Genomic DNA, 23776 nt, shown 5'->3' with positions numbered 1-23776 from the left:
GCCAGCAGTGCAATTGCAGGGTCATAGGGAAGCTCTATTCTTAATTTCTTGAGGAATCTCCACACTGTTCTCCAAAGTGGCTGCACTAACTTGCATTCCCACCAACAGTGGAAGAGGGTTCCCCTTTCTCCACATCCTCTCCAACACACGTTGTTTCCTGTCTTGCTCATTTTGGCCATTCTAACTGGTGTCAGGTGGTATCTCAATGTTGTTTTAATTTGAATCTCCCTGATGGCTAGTGATGATGAACATTTTTTCATGTGTCTGATAGCCATTTGTATGTCTTCATTGGAGAAGTGTCTGTTCATATCTTCTGCCCATTTTTTGATATGATTATCTGTTTTGTGTGTGTTGAGTTTGAGAAGTTCTTTATAGATCCTTGATATCAACCTTTTGTCTGTACTGTCATTTGCAAATATCTTCTCCCATTCCGTGGGTTGCCTCTTTGTTTTGTTGACTATTTCCTTTGCTGTGCAGAAGCTTTTGATCTTGATGAAGTCCCAAAAGTTCATTTTTGCTTTTGTTTCCTTGGCCTTTGGAGACATATCTTGAAAGAAGTTGCTGTGGCTGATATCGAAGAGGTTACTGCCTATGTTCTCCTCTAGGATTCTGATAGATTCCTGTCTCACGTTGAGGTCTTTTATCCATTTCGAGTTGATCTTTGTGTACGGTGTAAGAGAATGGTCGAGTTTCATTCTTCTACATATCGCTGTCCAGTTTTCCCAGCACCATTTATTGAAGAGACTGTCTTTTTTCCATTGAATATTTTTTCCTGTTTTGTCGAAGATTATTTGACCATAGAGTTGAGGGTCCATATCTGGGCTCTCCACTCTGTTCCACTGGTCTATGTGTCTGTTTTTATGCCAGTACCACGCTGTCTTGGTGATCACAGCTTTGTAGTAAAGCTTGAAATCGGGTAACGTGATGCCGCCAGTTTTGTTTTTGTTTTTCAACATTTCCTTAGCAATTCGGGGTCTCTTCTGGCTCCATACAAATTTTAGGATTATTTGCTCCAGCTCTTTGAAAAATACTGGTGGAATTTTGATCGGAATGGCATTAAAAGTATAGATTGCTCTAGGCAGTATAGACATTTTAACAATGTTTATTCTTCCAATCCAAGAGCATGGAACAGTCTTCCATCTTTTTGTGTCTTCTTCAATTTCTCTCATGAGTGTTCTGTAGTTCCTCGAGTACAGGTCCTTTACTTCTTTGGTTAGGTTTATGCCCAGGTATCTTATGGTTCTTGGTGCTATAGTAAATGGAATTGATTCTCTAATTTCCCTTTCTGTATTTTCATTGTTGGTGTATAAGAAAGCCACTGATTTCTGTACATTGACTTTGTATCCTGCCATGTTACTGAATTGCTGTATGAGTTCTAGTAGTTTGGGGGTGGAGTCTTTGGGGTTTTCCATATAAAGAATCATGTCATCTGCGAAGAGAGAGAGTTTGACTTCTTCCTTGCCAATTTGGATACCTTTTATTTCTCTTTGTTGTCTGATTGCCGTTGCTAGAACTTCTAATACTATGTTGAACAAGAGTGGTGAGAGTGGGCATCCTTGTCGTGTTCCTGATCTCAACGGGAAGGCTGCAAGCTTTTTCCCATTGAAGATGATATTTGCTGTGGGTCTTTCATAGATAGATTTTATGAAGTTCAGGAATGTTCCCTCTATCCCTATACTTTGAAGCGTTTTCATCAGGAACGGATGCTGGATTTTGTCAAATGCTTTTTCTGCATCAATTGAGAGGACCATGTGGTTCTTCTCTCTTCTCTTATTGATGTGTTCTATCACACTGATTGATTTGCGAATGTTGAACCAACCTTGCAACCCAGGGAGGAATCCCACCTGGTCATGGTGGATAATCTTTTTAATGTGCTGCTGGATCCTGTTTGCTAGGATCTTGTTGAGAATCTTTGCATCCATATTCATCAGTGATATTGGTCTGAAATTCTCCTTTTTGGTAGGGTCTTTGCCTGGTTTGGGGATCAGGGTCATGCTGGCTTCATAAAAAGAGTCTGGAAGTTTTCCTTCTGCTTCAGTTTTTTGGAACAGCTTCAGGAGAATTGGTGTTATTTCTTCTTTGAAAGTTTGGTAGAATTCCCCAGGGAATCCGTCAGGTCCTGGGCTCTTGTTTTTTGGGAGGTTTTTGATCACTGCTTCAATCTCATTACTAGATATCAGTCTATTTAGGTTGTCAATTTCTTCCTGGTTCAATTTTGGGAGTTTGTAGCTTTCCAGGAATGCATCCATTTCATCTAGGTTGCTTAGCTTATTGGCATATAACTGTTGGTAATAATTTCTGATGATTGTTGATTGTTTCTATTTCCTTGGTGTTAGTTGTGATCTCTCCCTTTTCATTCATAATTTTATTAATTTGGGCTTTCTCTCTTTTCTTTTGGATTAGTGTGGCCAATGGTTTATCGATCTTATTGATTCTTTCAAAAAACCAGCTTCTAGTTTCATTGATACGTTCTACTGTATCTCTCGTTTCTACCTCATTGATCTCTGCTCTAATCTTGATTATTTCCCTTCTTGCATGTGGAGTTGGTTTGATTTGTTGTTGATTCTCCAGTTCTTTAAGGTGTAGAGACAGCTGGTGTATTCTGGATTTTTCAATGTTTTTGAGGGAGGCTTGGATGGCTATGTATTTCCCCCTTAGAACAGCCTTTGCTGTATCCCATAGGTTTTGGACCGAGGTGTCTTCATTCTCATTGGTTTCCATGAATTGTTTAAGTTCGTCTTTGATCTCCTGGTTGATCCAAGCATTCTTAAGCAAGGTGGTCTTTAGCTTCCAGGTGTTTGAGTTCCTTCTGAACTTTTCCTTGTGATTGAGCTCCAGTTTCAAAGCATTGTGATCGGAGAATATGCAGGGAATAATGTCAGTCTTTTGGTATAGTATTTTTCAGTTTTAAGTATTATTTTTTTCATTGCCAGTTACAAAAATAAACAATTCTCCAATCTGGTCATACAAACAAGTGAGCATTAGCACTCTGTGAATATTCTTTCTTTAGGTAATGAATGGAAATTTAGCTCTTTATAAGATTGTATTGTCAGTCTGTATTTTCTATGTTTAATCCCTTCCAAAAGCAATATAGATAGTAAAATAATAAGCCCATGATTCCATGTGCTCTGATCAGAGAGGATTCACTTAAGAAAGATGGGTATCTGTGAGGTTACAGAAAGATCTGATCAGTTGAGTGATACAAAAGTCAGGAAGGGACAGCAAGGTAGATGGAAGATCCAGTAAGTGCATGTAAAAAAATATTAGAAGAAAGGAAAATTTCTGAACTCTTTGCCGTAAGAGCTCAGATTTATTCTAGCTTATAATTTTCTTAGGGTATTAGTTTTGAATGTAAACTGGCAGACTAATGGAGTGTTGGCATGGGCTTTGGCTAATGGAATTTTCTATGTAGTCTGAGGAGTATAGGGGAAACCTGACTTGGTCCAGGGCCATTTGAACTTTCATGGTGTTAATCAGGACTATCTGAAGAGCCCCAGACCACCTATATTCCAGATTCCTTGGCATGGCCCAGAGAAAAAGCAAATGGCATTATCTTTCGTTGGAAAAAGTACTGGACATGGTGCCAATAGAGTCTGTATATTGGGGCTGCCATTTATTAGCTGTTGTCATGATGGATTGCTTAATCTCTAAAGCAAATTCTTGAGGCTCACTCCATACCTTTTTTTTTTTTTTTTGGCTGAATTTATTTACTTATTTATTTTTATTAACTTATACTGTATTATTAGCCCCAGGGGTACAGGTCTATATGTACAGGCTTACACACTTCACAGCACTCACCATACCACATACCCTCAACAATGTCTGTAACCCAACCACCCTCTCCTTACCCTCCTCTTCCCGGCAACCCTCAGTCTGTTTGTGAGATTAAGAGTCTTTTATGATTTGTCTCCCTCCCGATCCCATCTCATTTCATTTTTTTCCGTCCCTACCCCCCAAACCCCCCACGTTGCCTCTCAAATTCCTCATTTCAGGGAGATATATGATAATTATCTTTCTCTGATTGACTTATTTTGCTCAGCATAATATCCTTTAGTTCCATCCATGTCGTTGCAAATGGCAAGATTTCATTTCTTTTGATGGCTGCATAGTATTCCTGTGTGTGTGTGTGTGTGTGTGTGTGTGTGTGTACCACATCTTCTTTACCCATTCATCTGTTGATGGACATCTATGTTCTTTCCATAGTTTGGCTATTGTGGACATTGCTGCTATGAGCATTCGGGTACACGTGCCCCTTTGGATCACTACATTTGTATCTTTAGGGTAATTACCCAGTAGTGCAATTGCTGGGTCATAGGGTAGCTCTATTTTCAACTTTTTGAGGACCCTCCATGCTGTTTTCCAGAGTGGCTGCACCAGCTTGCATTCCTGCCAACAGTGTAGGAGGGTTCCCCCTTTCTCCACAACTTTGCCAGCATCTATCGTTTACTGTCTTGTTAATTTTAGCTATTCTGACTTGTGTGAGGTGGTATCTTATGGTGGTTTTGATTTGTATTTCCCTGATGCCGAGTGCTGTGGAGCACTTTTTCATGTGTCTGTTGGCCATCTGGATGTCTTCTTTGCAGAAATGTCTGTTCATGTTAGTTTCCTTTGCTGTGCAATAGCTTTTGATCTTGATGAAGTCCCAATAGTTCATTTTTGCCCTTGCTTTTGCCCTTTGCCTTTGGCGAAGTTCCTAGGAAGAAGTTGCTGCAGCTGAGGTCAAAGGTTGCTGCCTGTGTTCTCCTCAAGGATTTTGATGGATTCCTTTCTCACATTGAGGTCTTTTATCCATTTGGAGTCTGTTTTTGTGTGTGGTTTAAGGAAATGGTCCAGTTTGATTTTTCTGCATGTGGCTGTCCAATTTTCCCAACACCTTTGTTGAAGAGACTCTTTTTTTCCCATTGGACATTCTTTCCTACTTTGTCAAAGATTAGTTAACCATAGACTTGAGGGTCTATTTCTGGGCTCTCTATTCTGTTCCATTGATCTGTGTGTCTGTTTTTGTGCCAGTCCCATACTGTCTTGATGATGGCAGCTTTGTAATAGAGCTTTTGAAGTCTGGAATTGTGATGCCACCAACATGGGCTTTCTTTTTCAATGTTCCTCTGGCTATTCAAGGTCTTTTCTGGTTCCGTATAAATTTTAGGATTACTTGTTCCATTTCTTTGAAAAAAATGGATGGCATTTTGATAGGGATTGTATTAAACGTGTAGATTGCTTTAGGTAGCATACACATTTTCACAATATTTGTTCTTCCAATCCATTAGCATGGAACATTTTTCCATTTCTTTGTGTCTTCCTCAATTTATTTTATGAGTACTTTATAGTTTTCTGAGTATAGATTCTTTGCCTCTTTGGTTAGGCTTAAAACTAGTTATCTTATGGTTTTGGGTGCAATTGTAAATGGGATTGACTCCTTAATTTCTCTTTCTTCTCTCTTGCTGTTGGCATATAGAAATGCAACTGATTTCTGCACATTGATTTTATATCCTGACGCATTACTGAATTCCTGTACAAGTTCTAGCAGATTTGGAGTGGTGTCTTTTGGGTTTTCCACATAAAGTATCATATCATCTGCAAAGAGTAATAGTTTGACTTCTTCTTCTTTGCCGATTTGGATGCCTTTAATTTCTTTTTGTTGTCTGATTGCTGAGGCTAGGACTTCTAGTACTGTGTTGAATAGCAGTGGTGGTAGTGGACATCCCTGCCGTGTTCCTGAACTTAGCGGAAAGTTCTCAGTTTTTCTCCATTGAGAATGATATTCACGGTGGGTTTTTCATAGATGGCTTTGATGATATTGAGGTATGTACCCTCTATGCCTACACTTTGAAGAGTTTTGAATAGGAAAGAATGCTGTACTTTGTCAAATGCATTTTCAGCATCTATTGAGAGTATCATATGGTTCTTGTTCTTTCTTTTATTAATGCATTGTATCACATTGATTGATTTGTGGATGTTGAACCAACCCTGCAGCCCTGGAATAAATCCCACTTGGTTGTGTGAATAATCCTTTTAATGTACTGTTAGTGAGAATTTTCGCATCTGTGTTCATCAAGGATATTGGTCTGTAATTCTCTTTTTTGATGGGGTCTTTGTCTGGTTTGGGGATCAAGGTAATGCTGGCCTCATAAAATGAGTTTGAAAGTCTTCCTTCCATTTCTATTTTTTGGAACAGTTTCAGGAGAATAGGAATTAATTCTTCTTTAAGTGCTTGATAGAATTCCCCTGGGAAGCCGTGCTGGCCTTGTGCTCTTGTTTGTTTGGAGATTTTTGATGACTGCTTCAATCTCCTTACTGGTTATGGCTCTGTTCAGGGTTTCTATTTCTTCCTGTCAGTTTTAGTAGTTTATACGTCTCTAGGAAAAGCATCCATTTCTTCCAGATTGTCAAATTTCCTGGCATATAGTTGCTCATAATATGTTCTGATAATTGTTTGTATTTCTTTGGTGTTGGTTGTGATCTCTCCTCTTTCTTTTATGATTTTATTTACTTGGGTCCTTTCTCTCTTCTTTTTGATACGTCTGGCCAGGGGACTATCAGTCTTACTTATTCTTTCAAAGAACTAGCTCTTATTAGTTTCATTGTTCTACTGGGTTTTTTTTTTTGTTGTTGTTGTTTCTATTTCATTGATTTTTACTCTGATCTTTATTATTTCTCTTCTCCTGCTGGGTTTAGGCTTTCTTTGCTGTTCTTTCTCCAGCTCCTTTACGTGTAGGGGTAGGTTATATACTTGAGACCTTTCTTGTTTCTTGAGAAAGGCTTGTATCGCGATATACTTTTCTCCCAGGACCACCCTTGTTGTGTCCCACAGATTTTGAACGGTTGTGCTTTCATTATCATTTATTTCCATGGATTTTTTTCAATTCTTCTTTAATTTCCTGGTTGACCCATTCATTCTTTAGTAGGGTGCTCTTTAGCCTCCATGTATCTGGGTTCTGTCCAAATTTCCTCTTGTGATTGAGTTCTAGCTTCAGAGCATTGTGGTCTGAAAATATGCAGGGAATGATTCCAACCTTTTGGCACCCATTGAGACATGATTTGTGACCCAAGATATGATCTATTCTGGAGAATGTTCCATGTGCACTAGAGAAGAACATGTATTCTGTTGTTTTGGGATGGAATGTTCTGAATATATTTGTGATGTCCATCTGATCCAGTGTGTCATTTAAGGCCTTTATTTCCTTGTTGACCTTTTGCTTGGATGATCTGTCCATTTCAGTGAGGGGGTGTTAAAGTCCTCTACTATTATTGTATTATTTTTGATGTGTTTCTTTGATTTTGTTATTATTGGTTTATACAGTTGGCTACTCCCATGTTAGGGGCATAGATATTTAAAATTGTTAGATCTTCTTGTTGGACAGACCCTTTGAGTTTGATATAGTGTCCTTCCTCATCTCTTATTAGAGTCTTTGGCTTAAAATCTAGTTGATCTGATCTAAGGATTGCCGCCCAGCTTACTTTTGATGTCCATTAGCATGGTAAATTGTTTTCCACCCCCTCACTTTAAATCTGGAGGTGTCTTTGGGTCTAAAATGAGTTTCTTGTAGACAGCATATTGATGGGTTTTGTTTTTTTCACCATTCTGATACCCTGTGTCTTTTGATTGGGGCATTTATCCTATTTACATTTAGGGTAACTATTGAGAGATATGAATTTAATGCCATTGTATTGCCTGTGAGGTGACTGTTACTGTATATTGTCTCTGTTCCTTTCTGGTCTATTACTTTTAGGCTCTCTCTTTGCTTAGAGGACCCCTTTCAATATTTCCTGTCGGGCTGGTTTGGTATTTACAAACTCTTTTAGTTTTTGTTTGTCCTGGAAGCTTTTTCTCTCTCCTTCTATTCTCAATGATAGCCTAGCTGGTTATAGTATTCTTGGCTTCATGTTTTTCTCATTTAGTCTTCTGAATATATCATGCCAGTTCTTTCTGGCCTGCCAGGTGTCTGTGAATAAGTCTGCTGCCAAACTAATATTTTTACCATTGTATGTTACAGACTTCTTGTCCCAGGCTGCTTTCAGGATTTTCTCTTTGTCACTAAGACTTGTAAATTTTACTATTAGATGACGGGGTTTTGACCTGTTCTTACTGATTTTACTGAGGGGGGTTCTCTGTGCATCCTGGATTTTGATGCTTTTTCCCTTTGCCATATTAGGGAAATTCTCTACAATAATTCGCTCCAATATACCTTCTGCTCCCCTCTCTCTTTCTTCTTCTTCTGGAATCCCAATTATTCTAATATTGTTTCATCTTATGGTATCACTTATCTCTCGAATTCTCCCTTCGTAGCCCAGTAGTTGTTTGTCTCTCTTTTGCTCAGTTTCTTTATTCTCTGTCATTTGGTCTTCTATATCACTAATTCTCTCTTCTGCCTCATTTATCCTAGCAGTAAGAGCCTCCATTTTTTATTGCAACTCATTAATAGTTTTTTTTTTGGTTTCAGCTTGGTTATATTTTAGTTCTTTTATTTCTCCAGAAAGGGCTTTTATTTCTCCAGACAGGGTTTCTCTAATATCTTCCATGCCTTTCTGAGCCTAGCTAGCACCTTGAGAATCATCATTTTGAACTCTATATCTGACATATTACCAATGTCCTTATTGACTAGGTCCCTAGCCTTGGTACTGCCTCTCATTCATTTTTTTGTGGTGAGTTTTTCCACCCTGTCATTTTATCCAGGTAAGAGTATATGAATGAGAGAATAAAATACTAAAAGGGTGGCAAAGACCCCAGAAAAATGTATGCTAACCAAATCAGAAGAGACCCCAAATTGGGGGGAGAAGAAAGGGAGTAAAAAGTTTTTAAAAAGAACTTAAAAAAAAAAAATATATATATATATATATATATATATATATATATATATATTTAGATGATGAATAGAACAGAGCCACCCACTTGATTTGGGGTGTATTTTGGTCTCTTAGAAGAAACTACATCCCAAAAAAAAAAAAAAAAAAAAAAAAGAAGAAACTACATCCCAAAATTTTAAAGAAAGAAAAATATATATATATATATATATATATATGTATATATATAATACAAAAATAAGGGTAAACACAATGAAGGGATGGAATATGACTGTAAAGATGAAAATTAAAAAAAATTGTAAAAAAGGAATTGATAAGATAAGTTGGGAAAAGAAAGAAAAAGAAAGTGGAGAGAATTTGTTCAGGCTAGCACAAAGCCCTGTGCTAGATTTAGGGTATATTTTGATCTATTAGAAGAAGTTGTATTCCAAAATTTTTTAGAAGAAAAAACCCTATATGTATACAAAAAATAAAGTTAGATATAATGAAGGGTAAAATATGACTATAATAATGAAGGTTTAAAAAGATCTTTTTTTTTTTTTTAAAGAAGGGTATTGTTAAGATAAACTAGTTAAAAAATGTTAAAAGAGGAGAGGAAAAGTTAAAAAAAATTAGAATAAGAAAAAAATTTTTAAAATTAACTTTGTGAGATTAAAGAATCATGGAGAGAAAGCCATGAATTCCATGCTTTGCTTTCCCCTCCTATGGAATTCCTCTGTTTTTGATCAGTGAGCATTGTCTTGGCTGGATGTTCTTGCTGATCTTCTAGGGGAGGGGCTGTTGTAGTGATTCTCAACTGTCTTTGCGCGAGTTGGAATTGCACCGCCCTTGCCAGGGGCCAGGCTCAGTAATCTGCTCGAGTTCACTCCGGGGAGCTTTTGTTCCCTGAATGCTTTCCATAGAGCTCTGGAGGATGGGAATGAAAATGGCGGCTTCCCAGTCTCCAGCCCGGAGGAGCCAAGCGCTTGGGGGCCCACTCCTCAGTGCGCCCTAGGAGAAAAGTGCTCAGTCACTCCCATCCATCTCCCTGGTCTCTGGCGGGGCTCTGAGCTCACCAGGTCTGTGACCGAGTGTTTCTGTCTCTGGCACACAGCCCCGTTTGGAGTCTCCAAACCCAGCAGATACCTGCCGCTTTGCTCTTCTGGTGGCTGTCCCCGGATCTGCTACTTTTGGGGTCCCTACTCAAAGAGCAGTGGCCTGATTGTACCACAGATCACAGTTTAAGGTGATCCCGAGCTAAGAGCTCACTCCTCTGATACCTGCAAACTCTGCGACACTCAGACCCCCGATCCTTCTGTGACCCCGTGTGACCTGAGACCATATTTTCCTGCAAGGGCTCCACCCCCACTCAGCCTTTGGAGCGATGTCCCTCAGTGGAACAGACTTTTAAAAGTTTGAATTTTGTGCTCTGTTGCTCCACCTCTTGCCAGGAGCCAGCCCTTGCCCCCGGCGGTCTATCTTCCCCTCGCTTCAGATTCTCTTCTCCATTCATGCTACCTTTCAGAAAGTGGTCAATTTTCCATTTCTAGAATTGCTGCTCTTCTTCTCTTCGATCTCCTGTTGGGTTTGTAGGTGTTCGGAATGGTTTGATAACTAACTAAACTCTTGTGACCTGATGTCATCTCAGTCAAGCTACACCTCTGCCATCTTCAGGTTTGCTCTCACTCCATACCTTCTAAAGTGTTTTTTCACAAGCACTCCAGGTGATTCTGATGCAAAGTTAAGTTTGAGAACTGCTGATCAAGATCAGTGATTCTCAGTTAATGGGTTAATATCTGCCACCTCTGCACCCCACCCCCTCAGAGATGTTCAACCTTGGCTGTACATTACAATCATCTGGAGAATGTTTGAACCTCCCAATGCCCATGACATACCCCAGGCCAATTAAATCAGAATTTTGGGGGATAGCATTCACACATCAGTTTTTTTAGTTTCTTAGTTGATTGCATTTAGCCAAGGTTGAGAACCACCACCCCCTACTGGCTTTTTCCCTTGCCTCCCCTTCTGTCTGATATCACAGTTGTTTTGGATGGGAATTTATCAAATCTATATATTTTTTAAAAGATTATTTATTTATTTATTTATTTATTTGACAGAGAGACTGAGAGAGAGAGATCACAAGTAGGCAGAGAGGCAGGCAGAGAGAGAGAGGAGGAAGCAGGCTCCCTGCTGAGCAGAGAGCCCGATGCGGGGCTCGATCCCAGGACCTTGGGATCATGACCTGAGCTGAAGGCAGAGGCTTTAACCCACTGAGCCACCCAGGCATCCCTCAAATCTGTATTTTTAAAGTGCTGCTTTAGATGGTAACTCCCAGACTCAGCTGACTGAGCGTCACCATTTCCTCTGAAGGGATTTTTGGGTTCCATATAGATCTACTCAAATGAGGAATGAGTCTCTGGTCCATCTTTTGGGAATCATGTCTATAGGTGATTTAAAGCTACTTCTTTTGTGAGGTTGGCTTTAGTTATTTATCTTGTCCTTAATATTCACATTTATTTTTTATTCATTCATTCAAGAAACATTGTTTGGGTGTTCATGTGTCAGACACTTTTATACATGCTAGAGATACAAGGAAAAATAGGACACTGTCCCTGAATTCAAGGAGTTTAGAGCCTTTTAGAGGAAAAAAGTCTATAAATAACTAAATGCATCATAAGTACTATGATAAAAGCCAGAAACATAGGAATCATTATTTTTTTATGTTCCATTAATCAGTTTTGTTTCTTCTGTCCTATTAGTTCTTCTGCCTCTGTATATCTCTAATCCATTAACCTTTCTTCATCAGCACTTTCACCATCTTAAATCCAAGCTGGTATTTTCTCTTTTTGAACCCAGACTACATGGGGTCAGACTATATGGGAACTCTACTTTGTTCACAAGTTCTCTACAGATTTAAAGCTATTAAAACATTTAAAAGTTTACTAAGAAGAAATTTTTAAAGAAAGTAAAGCCAAGTATATAAACCTCTTCAGTTTTGTTTTTTAAAAGGATTTTATTTATTTATTTAACAAAGAGAGAGAGAGAGAGCGAGCACAAGCAGGGAGAGCAACAGACTGCCCACTGAGTGGAGAGCCTGATGCAGGGCTTGATCCTACGACCCTAGGATCATGAACTGAGCCAAAGACTTAACTGACTGAGCCACCCAGGCACCTCTCTCCTTCAGTTTTGTTTTGTTTTAATTTGTTTCATTTTGTTTTGTTCTTTATACCTAAAAGAAAATCCCAAATTCCTCACCTGGGCAAAAAGATCTGTGTAATGACCCTTTCTGCTCCCTGCTGACAAGAGGCCAGCTGCTCTCTACCTGACTAACTCCTCAACCTTCAGATTTCTGTTCAGTGTCAATAATTCCTTTTTTTTTTTTTTTAAGATTTATTTTTTTATTTATTGAAGAGAGAGGGAGCATGTGTGCACACAAGCGGGAGAGAGAGAGAATCTCAAGAAGACTCTATGTTGAGTGCAGAGCCCAACACAAGGCTTGATATCAGGACCCTGAGTTCATGAGTTCATGAGTCATGAACCTGAGTTATGAGTACATGACTCTGAGCCAAAAACAAGAGTCAGTTGTTCAACTGACTGAGCCACGTAAGCGCCCCAGCATGTCATTATATATACCATCCCGCATTATCTTTGGGGGTACTTGTCCAGTTGTAGTAATGTTTAGGTTTCTGTGGTCTTTTAAAGAATGTCAGTCTATCCCCCCCAACTCAGATCCACAAGGATGCTGAGACCACATCTCTCTTGCTTCTGGCTCCCAGCACCACACCTGGCACATCCAAGGACTCACAAATTGTTGAATGAATAAGTAATTAAGAGATGAGGAAACAAGTTGTTGCAATGTTTTTTTGCTCATCACTCTAGAGAACACCAGACAAAAGCAGTACAAATAGAATTATAATTGTGCAATTTGCTAAGAATTTTAAAAACACAACTAAAATTAATGTGACTAAAATTAATTAAAATTCAGCTTGATTAAAATTAATGTACATGTAAGGCATGGAAAAAGGAGCTAACATTTTTTCCGCATCTTTTTTTATTGCAGTTAGGAAAGACTCACAGAGAATTATGGACCAAGTCATAAGTTGAGAAAAGTAAAGGAAAATGAAGAATTTTGAAAAATATCATAAATCTTCTATTGAACTTATATGTTGGCTAAATTTTAAGAGTGTTTGGGGATTTCAAATTACATTTTAGTAAAGTAAAAAATAATTTCAGCTTAATTTTCAAAATAGTTTGGATGTTTTATTTAACATAGTGCTACATAGTTGCTTTGTTAAAGAAGTATGGAATCAGAAGTCAAAAAGGAACTCCAATAAGACCTTGTACTGTCATGAATTTTTCTCTCTTCATCTCCAATTTAAATGAAAAATTTTCCTACAGTTTTGTAATATTTTTAGTCAGTGGAAGCCTGTCCAGTATATTTATTTCCCATGAGAGAGCTTAAATAGTCAGTGATTTCATCAGCAAAGAGACAAAAAGGCACCAAGTCGTATATGTGCTGGACCAAAACAAACATTGCACTTAACAATAATATGCCTTATATGACCACTTAATGATATATGGAGCCTGATTTCCCTCAATGAAAGGAGCCTATTTTACTTACGTGATAGGCGCATGAGGGCCCTTAGATATACAGAATTTATGGGATCTTTGATTGCAGAAGATGGCAAGGAGAGACCTCGCTTATCCCCTTACTTGCAAATGTGAGGAAATGTGGAGAAATGCCCACCTCCTCTTTACTGCTCACTGCTTCCTGGTGGAACTGGGATGGAGAAATATGGAACAGTTCTGGAAGTGTCCACATTAAACTGTTAGCTGTGGTTGCCATTGGAGAATGGGGAATGAAGAAAAAAATACATACATTTCTTTAGTTATTAAAAAAGACATTAGCGATGAAAAATTGAATTATAGTGTATAGATGCGTTGCTTAGCTTTTGGTTTTCTTAACTTACGTAGCCTGTGCCATTTACTGTCTTTAACTCAATATTTTTGTTAAGATATTTTAGCCTACTGAAAATTATTTTTAAGTTATAAATATTAATATTAATCTTGCTGATTTTTCTGGCTCCGGATCCCCCTGAGATTTAGAAAATTGAAGTTCCAGTTCTCCCTGTTCAGCACACCCTTTCAAGGCAAAAGCCGGCTTATGATCTATGTCCTGCTCTGAGCTTTGGTCTTACTTTTGACCTGAGTGCGCCTCACTGATGCTCTTACAAAGTTTTGGTGGTGGTGGTTCTTTTTATATTATTTTCTAGGATTTTTTTTTTTTTTTCCAGTAAGAATGTTGTTCTAGACACCTAATCAGCCATTCTGCTGGAAGTGAACCTTTCATAATTTTTGTACTATCATATGCATAATAGGCATAATTTGTATATTACATAATTTCCATCAGAGCTGGGAACTGATGTAATAGACCGGTAGCACTTTTATGATATTCGCTAGACTAACCCTCCCTTCATCAAACAGCATCCTTACAGTTATAGCGTGCATCTTACTTGGTGACTGTTTTGCAGATTGCAGGTAAATACCTGATGGTTTTTCCCAGGTTAAAGTTAGGTGTGGAGCGGTATGGCACCTTGACTGCCTGTTAAGCTGTGTAGTAGAACAAATTCAGCTTTACTTTTTTTTTTTTTTTAAGTTTTATTTATTGGTGTAATCTCTATCCCCAGCGTGGGGCTCCAAACTCATGACCCAGAGATCAAGAGTTACTTGCTGTCCCGACTGAGCCAACCAGGTGCCCCCAGCTGACTTCTTGAGTAGAATTTCAGCCCTCCTGCTTGTGTGACTTCCCTTACCATATTTTAAAGCTAAAGTTCGATGTTTTCACACATGCATTCTTATTGGGCATCCTCATTTTCATAAGGCCCACCTGTTTTGTCCTCAGTGCCACCCTTTCCTTAATTAGCTCAAAACAACAAAATAATAACAAACACTGCATTCCAGGAACTTGTCAGGAGGGTACAAATGAATCTTTGCTTTTATTATCCTTAAAAAGTTCTGCTGAAATTCACCAGCCAATTTTTATGGTTGGTCTGAAGACAAATGCTCATCCATTCTATTGAAATAGAATCTAAATCCCAAATGCAGTCAGAAAGTTGAATACCTTGATTAAGTTGACCTTCCTGTAGAATGCTTCTAGTACCCTGTCCTTTGGGGTGATACCATTGACTCATGATTAACATTTCTGTGTTTCCTTCAGAGATGTTGAGGATGTTTGTTATTTTTGTTTATCAATCTCATTGCAGGTTCAAATGTACTTTTCTATCCTTTTCCTTTAATTCATTTTTTTACCATATTAAATACTCATTTTTAAAACCATTTTGAATATTTTTTGGAACATAGTGGGTATATACAAAATAATTTGATTACTGTCTCGAATAATACAAATCAGTGAGTAGCCATGTTCTAGAAATGAAATTATATGATGACTTACTTACTTTTGCTTATATAAACATTATCAAAATCTCGAAAATTAGATTTGAGTACAGTATCTGTCTCTAGAACCAAAGGAACAAATAGGCAAAGACAGTGGAGGCCACTATTATGATTTCTGAGGACTGCAGCCTGTTCCCTCATTTGTTTGAACAGTAAATTTTCAAAAGTAAAATCACTCTCAAATATTTTGTAGATTTCAGTAATCCGATAAATGAGCTGTTTATTCATTGTCTCTCTGGTACCCACACAGTGGTTTATCCATAGCAACAATCCTTTTCAAACTTAATAAGACCAACCCTGTATTTATTAGGGAAATAATACTACCAGGTTAAACAAACTGTGACTGTTGGTTCTGTGTATTTACTCTCTTTCAAAGAGATCTGCTAAACCTTCAGTGTGTTCCATGTTGCAGATCATTAGGGAGGCTGATTTGGAGTATGACTCTATGATCCTGAATGTGCCATTTTTATGGAGTGTTTAGAGTCAAATAAGAAAGATGATGAACAAATAAAGCTTTAGAAATAAAGTACTATTTTGTATATTGAAAGGAGGGCCAAGTTCCTATCTGTATAGTAGAAATCAGAGACATATTATGGTAAATAGTACCACTCCCAGTCTATAGAGGATAAATAGAATACTTAATATTGGCCCAGAAAAACACATTTCAGTTTCTTGACTCCAGAAATTACATTGATGTGGAATCTATAAGAAAGGCTGTGCCTCAAAAAAAAAAAAAAAAAAAAAAAAGAAAGAAAGAAAAAAGGAAAGATTTTTCAGAATTACCAAGATTTTCTTAAGAGAACAGATTCTTTTTAAAGAATCTGAATTGCTGTTGAAATGTAAATTAAACCTAAGATCTTTTCATATCAGTTGTTGAGAAATGAAGTATTTAAAAATCACAAAATGTTAGAGTTCTTGTAATCCAATATCCTTATTTTACAGTCATGAATACTTTAAGAAATTGCTACAAAAGCATAGTATCTCTCATCTTAAATGTCCTTGTGCAATATAAAAAAATTTTTTTAACTAAAACTTGTTAAGCTTCTATCCTACAAGGTATCCTAATGAGAATAATCTTTTACAAGGGTAGATTGAGTAATAATTTCTTTTTTTTAATATAATAGAATGGAGTACATTTTTTTTCTTTATTAGATATTTTTCTGTAGATCAATAGTGGGGCTCTGTATTTATGAAGTGGTTGAAGCTGTCTTGATAAAGACCCTGCTATGGTAAATACCTGTTTTTCCTTAGATATGTTTTCGCACTTAAATGATTTCTTTCTGTTTATATTACAGATTCTGGAACTTTTCAAAGCCTGACCCTCTTCTTGAAACAGTGGAACATCATACAGAGTTTACTTGTGGTATAGATTTCAGTCTTCAGAGTCCTACTCAGGTAATGGGTGCTGATGTTTTTCTTACCATATAGTTTGCAACTAGCTCTATGTCTGGAGTGTGCTGCTGTCAGTAGCACACTTTTGCCTTTAGGGCAGAACAAAGTACATTTACTTAATTAATTTGATCTCTTTTGTTACATAAACTTGAACATTTGAGCAGACCTCTCCCAGTAGAAAGGGTGACAAGAGAAGAATGGAATGGGGATGGCTTGTCCTCAGAGGTTGGTGTCAGGAGTGTGGTTCTAGATACAGGTGTCTCACTGAGCTGTTGAGGTGATGGGTAGGTCATTTTCCTCTCAGAACTATCACCATCCTCTCCACACCGCATGTCAATAGAGAGGCTTCCAGGGGCGCCTGGGTGGTTCAGTGGGTTAAAGCCTCTGCCTTTGGCTCAGGTCATGATCCCAGGGTCCTGGGATCAAGACCCACATTGGGCTCTCTGCTCAGCAGGGAACTTGCCTCCCCCTCCCCCCCCCACCCGCCTCTCTGCCTACTTGTGATCCCTGCCTGTCAAATAAATAAATAATATCTTAAAAAAAAAAGAGAGAGAGAGAGAGAGAGAGAGAGAGAGGCATCCAGTGGGAACCAGATAGAGTAGAATGGCTACTGTTCTAATTACATTTAAGGAGCACCTGGGTGGCTCGGTCAGTTAATCATGGACTTGATTTTGCCTCAGGTCATGATCTCAGGGTCATGGGATCAAGCCCAAGTGTGAGGCTCTGCGCTTTGTGAGAGTCTGCATCTCTACCTCTGCTCCTCCCCCCATTCACGCTTGTAATTGTTCTTTTTCTAAAAATAAATAAATCTTAAAAAAATTAATAGACTTCATATTTTCTCCTTTTTGTTCTCTTGAGGACTTGACAGTCAATATTTTGGACTTTACATATTCTTCAGGGTTTTTTTTTAATGCTGTTTCAGTTTTGGAAATTATAAACTCAGGTCAAAAACACCACAGTATATTGAGTGATTAGACACTTTATAACAGAGACTATGTGAAAATACCAACATAATCATGAAACAAAATAATGTGTGGAAATTCTAGAGTTTGACTGAGAAATTGTGTCTTTATGATGAATTTTAGAACTTGCACCAAAAGCAAACCCCATTTCTCATTACTGTCTATAATCTTAAGTTTAAATGGATAGTTCTTTTTTTTTTTTAATTTTAGGAACTTAAGATAATTCTCATTATAAAATATTCTCAAAAAATAAATACATAAAATAATCTTCTTAGACATTAGAATATTTTCATTAACATTAGAATAAGTGTTTTTAAATGATTTGATAGCATCTGACAAGAAAGTGAAATGATGGGTGAAATAGCATTACTTTTAATGTAAATACAGTGTGCTTGTACTAGTTCCTTTTCTGAGAAATGCATTTATTGTAGATGATTTTTAATAAAATAATTGTACTTGTTTGCTGTCCTAGTTAAAAAAAAAGTTGCGGTGTACCTACTGAAATGCGGCACTACCAAACAAAGGACTCTAAGTAAATATTTTTCTTCTCATATAGTTCTATTAACCTGTACATTATGCATCCCAGACTGTGGCCTTCTCAATGTACATGGTCGTAGCTGTTCCTTGTCCAGAGTGCCAAGTGTTTTCTAAATCGTCTACACATAGACCACCTTATTAAAAGGAACTTTGTTTTCAGAGGATTTATTAATCATATTTATTAATCATTTTATATTGGTCATATATTTATAACCTGGTGACTTCCACCCATCTCTTCCAGTTTAATAACCAAATTCCATTTGTACTAAGGAAACAGTTGCTATTGAGAGCAAATAAGGATGGAGAAGCAGGGGTCTTTGAGCTCTAGAGAAGCATAGATTCAGTGACATAATATACAGTTCAACTGTATTAGAAATCACCACGGAGTTAACTCATAGTGGGACAGAGTCTTGGGATTAGGAAACACCGTAAAAATAAGACCACTCCCTCTCATTCATTTACTCTTTTCACAGATATTTTCATATGTTGGACTTGTACTCGGCACTGGGGATTCAGTGAGGAATGAAAGTAAACGTGGGCCGTCTTCATAAAGCATTTAGTCTACCATTGTTGTCAACTAATCTCACAAATAATGTGGATAGACAGCTGTGACAAGCCTATGAAGGAGAACTTGCTCCTTCATAGGTTCATTGCTCCTCAAAGGTTCATAATTAGGATAGATGTTTGACCGGTATACAACATCCGTAAGGCAGTGAGGCTTATCTGAGACCTGACTAGTAAGTGTCGCGAACAGAGAGAGGAGTGTCATAAATAGGCAAAAGGAATAGTATATCACAGACCCTGGGATGGGAGGGAGCATGGCTAGTACTTGAGAATGAAAGAAATGGTTTCTTCTTTATTTATGGCTTATTATTCAACATTAGAATTTAAGAAAATATATTTACTTGTCCTATTTTTAAAAATTGAGCATTGATTTTATCAACTAAATTTTATGTTTCTCCCCATTCTTCAGAGTTAGTCACTTTGCTTTATGTAACTTTTGCTATGTATTGTAGGTCATACAAATGAAATATTAAAGAGTTTTTTTAGTTAATGCATCTTTTTTTATTAATGTATTTTTAATCCTTGGAAAGTATTATTATGGAGTTATCTATTTTCCTGTTTCTCTTAATACTCTTTGACATTCATTGATCTCTCTTTTATTTGGTCACATTTATTGAGTATCTACCACAGCTGTATAGGACAGGTAATTATAGTGTAGTGTGAGTAATACTAAAACAGAAGGAACCAAAGGATGCTGTAGGAAATATGTGTTCATTCATATTTGTCAGCTTCCTGCTGAAGACTAGGCATTATTCTAGGCACTAAGAATAAACCAACGAGCAAAGCCAACTTGGTTCCTGTTGTCATGGAGCTTACATATATGAGAGAAATCAAATAATAAACCAAAATTTGATTTCATATAGTAATAAATGCTATTCAGAATTGGGGCAATTTGATTGAGAATGATGGGGTACTTTTGCTTAAATGGTCTGGGGACTCTAAGAAAAGTGAAATGGGAGCTGATAGTTGAATAATGAAGCCAGTCATCCAAAAATCTAAGGGAAGAGTGTTTTTCACAGAGGAAGCAACAGTCAAGTCCTTGAGATGGCAAAGGGTTTGTTATGATTAAGGGACAGAAAGAAGGTCAGTGTGGCTAGAGCCTACGGAATGAGTGGGAAAGTGATAGGAACTAGACAGGGGCCAAATTGTGGACGGACATGTAGACCATATCAAACTATGTTTGATTTTCTTTGTAATTGTCAGTGGAGATTGAAAAGGAGAATGATTGAAATTGATTTGTGGATTTTCTTTATTGAGGTATAATTGACATTTCAGGTATATAACATAATGATTTGACATTTGCAGTATATTATAAAATAATTACCACAATAAATCTAGTTAACATCTCTCATCACAGAAAATTATAAAAAAATGTTTTTCTTGTGATGAGGACTTTTAAGATCTCTCATAGAAACTTTAAAATATATAATACAATATTATTAACTATAGTCACCATGCTGCACCATCTTAATTCTTAGGAATTATTTATTTTATAACTGGAAGTTAGTGCCTTTTGACCCCTTTCATCTATTTCTCCTACTCCTTACCCCTCGCCTCTGGATAACCACCAATCTGTTCTCTATATCTGTGAGCTTGGTGGCTTTGTTTTTTGGTTTTGGGATCTTTTAAGATTCCACATGTAAGTGAAATCATATGGTATTTCTTTCTCTGATTTCTTTTAACATAGTGACTTGAAGGTCCATCCATATTATCACAAATGGCAAGATTTCATCCTTTTTTATAGCTTAATTTCATATATGTATTTATGTGTGTATATATACATACACCTACCATATTTTCTTTATCCATTCATTCACTGATGGACACTTAGTTGTTTCCAGTTATGACTATTGTAAATAATGGTGCAGTGAACATAGGGGTAGATATATCTTTTGCAATTAGTTTTTTCACTTTCTTTGGATACATACCAAGGAGTAAAATTGCTGGATTATATGGTAGCTCTATTTTTAATTTTTTGAGGAGCCTCCATACTATTTTCTATAGCAGCTACACCAGTGTACATTCCCACCAGTAGTTTACAAGAGTTCCCTTTCTCTATATAATTGCCAACACTTATTATTTCTTGTCTTTTTGGTGATTGCCATTCTAACAGGTGTGGGGTGATATCTAATTGTGGTTTTGATTTGCATTTCCCTGATGATTAGCAATGTTGAGCATTTTTCATGTTGGACATCTGTATTTCTTCTTCAGAAGAATGTCGGTTCAAAGCTTCTGCCTGTTTTTTAATTGGATTGTGTGTGTTTTTGCTAATGAGTTGTGTAAATTCATTATGTATTTTGGATATTAGCCTCTTATCATGTATGATTGGCACATATTTTCTCCCATTCAGTCTTTTCATTTTGTTGATTATTACTTTACTGTATGAAAGCTTTTTAGTTTGATGTAGTTGCCTTTGTCTTTGCTTTTGGAGTCAGATCCAAAAACTTGCTGCCCAGATTCATGTCAAGGAGCTTACCACCTCACCTGTGTTTTCTTCTTGGAGTGTTATGGTTTCAAGTCTTACATTCAGGTCTTTAATCCATGCTGAGTTAATTTTTATTTATGAGATAAGATAGTGATCCAGTTTCATTCTTTTACATGTGACTGTCCAGTGATCTGTGCTTTTAAAAGATCATTCTGGGGGCACCTAAGTGGCTCATTTAAGCATCCAACTTTTGATCTCAGAGCAGGTCTTGATCTCAGTGTTGTGAGTTCAAGCCCTGCATTGGGCTCCATGATGGAGATGGAGCCTACTTAAAAAAAAAAAAAAAAATCATTCTGTCTGTTGAGGCGTAATAGAGGACAGGTAAGATTGAAAGCTGGAAGGGCAGTTTAGAGTCTCCTGAAGTAATCCAGGCAAAAGATAATGGTGACTTAAAGGATGCCTGGGTGGCTCAGTTGGTTAAGCATCTGCCTATGGCTCACTTCATGATCCCAGGGTCCTGGGACTGAGCTCCGCACTGGGTTCCCTGCTCATCCTGGAGCCTGTTTCTCGCTCTCCCTCTGCCAGTCCCTCTGCTTGTGATCTCTCTCTCTCTCTAATAAATAAATAAAATATATTTTTTTTAGTTTTTTTTAATTTTATCTTTTTTAAAAGATTTATTTATTTACTTGACAGAGAGATCACAAGTAAGCAGAGAGGGAGACGGGGGGCGCGGGGCTCAATCCCAGGACCCTGAGATCACGACCCGAGCCAAAGGCAGAGGCTTAACCCACTGAGCCACCCAGGTGCCCCTAAAATATTTTTTTAAAAAAAGATAATGGTGACTTAAAATCTAAGAAATGTTGAGATGGAAAGATTCATAATATATTAGATTGAACCATATAAAATTACTGGAAATTTCACATGGTTTGCTTCGGAGATAGTGAGTAGGATTTGCTGATGGGTTAGAAATGGGTTATGACAGAAAAAGAAAAATCAATGATTACTCCTAAGATTTGGACCTAGAAAACCAGATGGGCAATGGTTTAATTTACTGAGATAGGGAAGAGGAGATGATTTGTGATAGGGAACAATCAAGAGTTATGTTGGAGAGGTTTCCTGTTAGACATTCCAATGGCGATGCTAGAAAAACATATTTACGTTTATCCACCTCAGGCAAGAGTTTAGGGTAACAGATACAAATTTGGGAGTTTTGGCATAAAAAAGATCTTAAAATTTGGGGAGCAGATTAAAATTATCTAGAGAGTGTATAAGTGAGGAAGAGGCACAGAAGAAACTCTAGACGTCTGAAAGAAGAGAATCCAGCAAAGTGGGTTGAGAAGGAATGGTCAGGGAGGTAAAAGAAGAACTACTGAAGTATATATAGTATCTTTGAAGTTCAAAGAAGAAAGTGGTTCAAGAAAGGAGACATTCCCATGTATTGCTGATGGAAATGTAGAATGTTGCAATCACTTTGGAACAGTTTGACAGTTTCTTAAAAACGTAAAGTAAATTTACCATATATCTGAGCAATTACACTTGTAGATATCTAACCAAAAGAAGTGAAAATATAGATCTACACAAAGACTTGCACATGAATTTCATAGCTGGAAAGTGGGAGCAATCCAGATGTCAAGCAGCTGCTGAATGGATAACAAAATGTGGTGTAGCAATACAATGGAATACTGTTCAGAATAAAAAGGAACAGTTTGATACATGCTACAACATGGATGAATGTCCAGAGCATTATGCTAATGAAAGACACTAGATGCAAAGACTGTGTAATGCATAATTTCATTTATATAAAATGTCCAGAAAAAGGCAAGTCTATACAGATAGAAAGGAGATTAGTGGTTATCTGGAGTAGGGGATGAGGATGGGGATTGTTTGCAGATGGATCTTTTGGGAGTGATAGAAATGTTCTAAAACTGGATTATGGTGGTAGCTGAACAGCCCTGTAAAGATCCTAAAAATCACTGAATTTTACACTTAAAATGGGTGAATTTTATGGTATTTAAATTATATCTCAGTGAAGGTGTTTTTTAAATAAAGGAATGGACCTTCTAATTTCCCTAAAATGTAAGAAGATGAAAAAGCATTATTCCCACTGTAAAAATAAGAGAATTCAGATAAACTACAAAATCAGACTTTCTGCAAACCCATTAGAATGCTGAGATAGTAGGGCAAACATGTAGCCCCCAATCCAGGGAGGACAGAGGCCCCCTTCCAAGGAGAGATGGGATGCCAGCTCTGTTTTACTTTTGGCAGAGCACAGGCAGAAGACACAGCTGCCTGACACATGGGATCAAGTAGAAAAGGTGGACATGTGTGAATACATGAGGGATTTCATCTGGGAGATAGAAATATAAGAAAGAGTCAAATGAAAATAGTTATTTTTTAAAAGTACAGTGTCAGAGATGCAGTCCTTCAATATGCCCATCAGAGGACTCATCAGTGAAGTTAGAGACAGGTCACTAGAAACAACCCAAGCTGAAAAAAATAGGAGAAAACAAGAATGAGGGAAATACAGGAGAACAAGCATGTAGCATCTGTGGAATAATATCAGGTGTTCTTAACATATATGTAACTGGAGTCCTAAAGAAGAGAGTGCAAATAGGGAAGATGAAATATTTAAAAGAGAATTTTCAAAAAATAATGAAAGTCA

The 23776-nt window shown here is 37.4% G+C and overlaps 1 protein-coding gene across 2 annotated transcripts in view; it reads left to right on the top strand.

The window, feature by feature from the left end:
• The window catches only part of PEX7 (peroxisomal biogenesis factor 7), a 98951-nt gene that overhangs the window by 58501 nt on the left and 16674 nt on the right, over positions 1–23776 (top strand). For both annotated transcript variants that reach the window (XM_046004093.1, XM_046004092.1), the window contains one exon: positions 16530–16629. In XM_046004093.1, coding sequence (XP_045860049.1) covers positions 16530–16629 — 100 coding nt within the window. The remainder of the gene's footprint in view (positions 1–16529; positions 16630–23776) is intronic.

This window comes from Meles meles, chromosome 5 (assembly GCF_922984935.1).
Source record: "Meles meles chromosome 5, mMelMel3.1 paternal haplotype, whole genome shotgun sequence".
NCBI lineage: Eukaryota > Metazoa > Chordata > Mammalia > Carnivora > Mustelidae > Meles > Meles meles.
The sequence above is the reverse complement of the archived record's forward strand: the minus strand, read 5'-3'. Positions and strand labels throughout refer to the sequence as shown.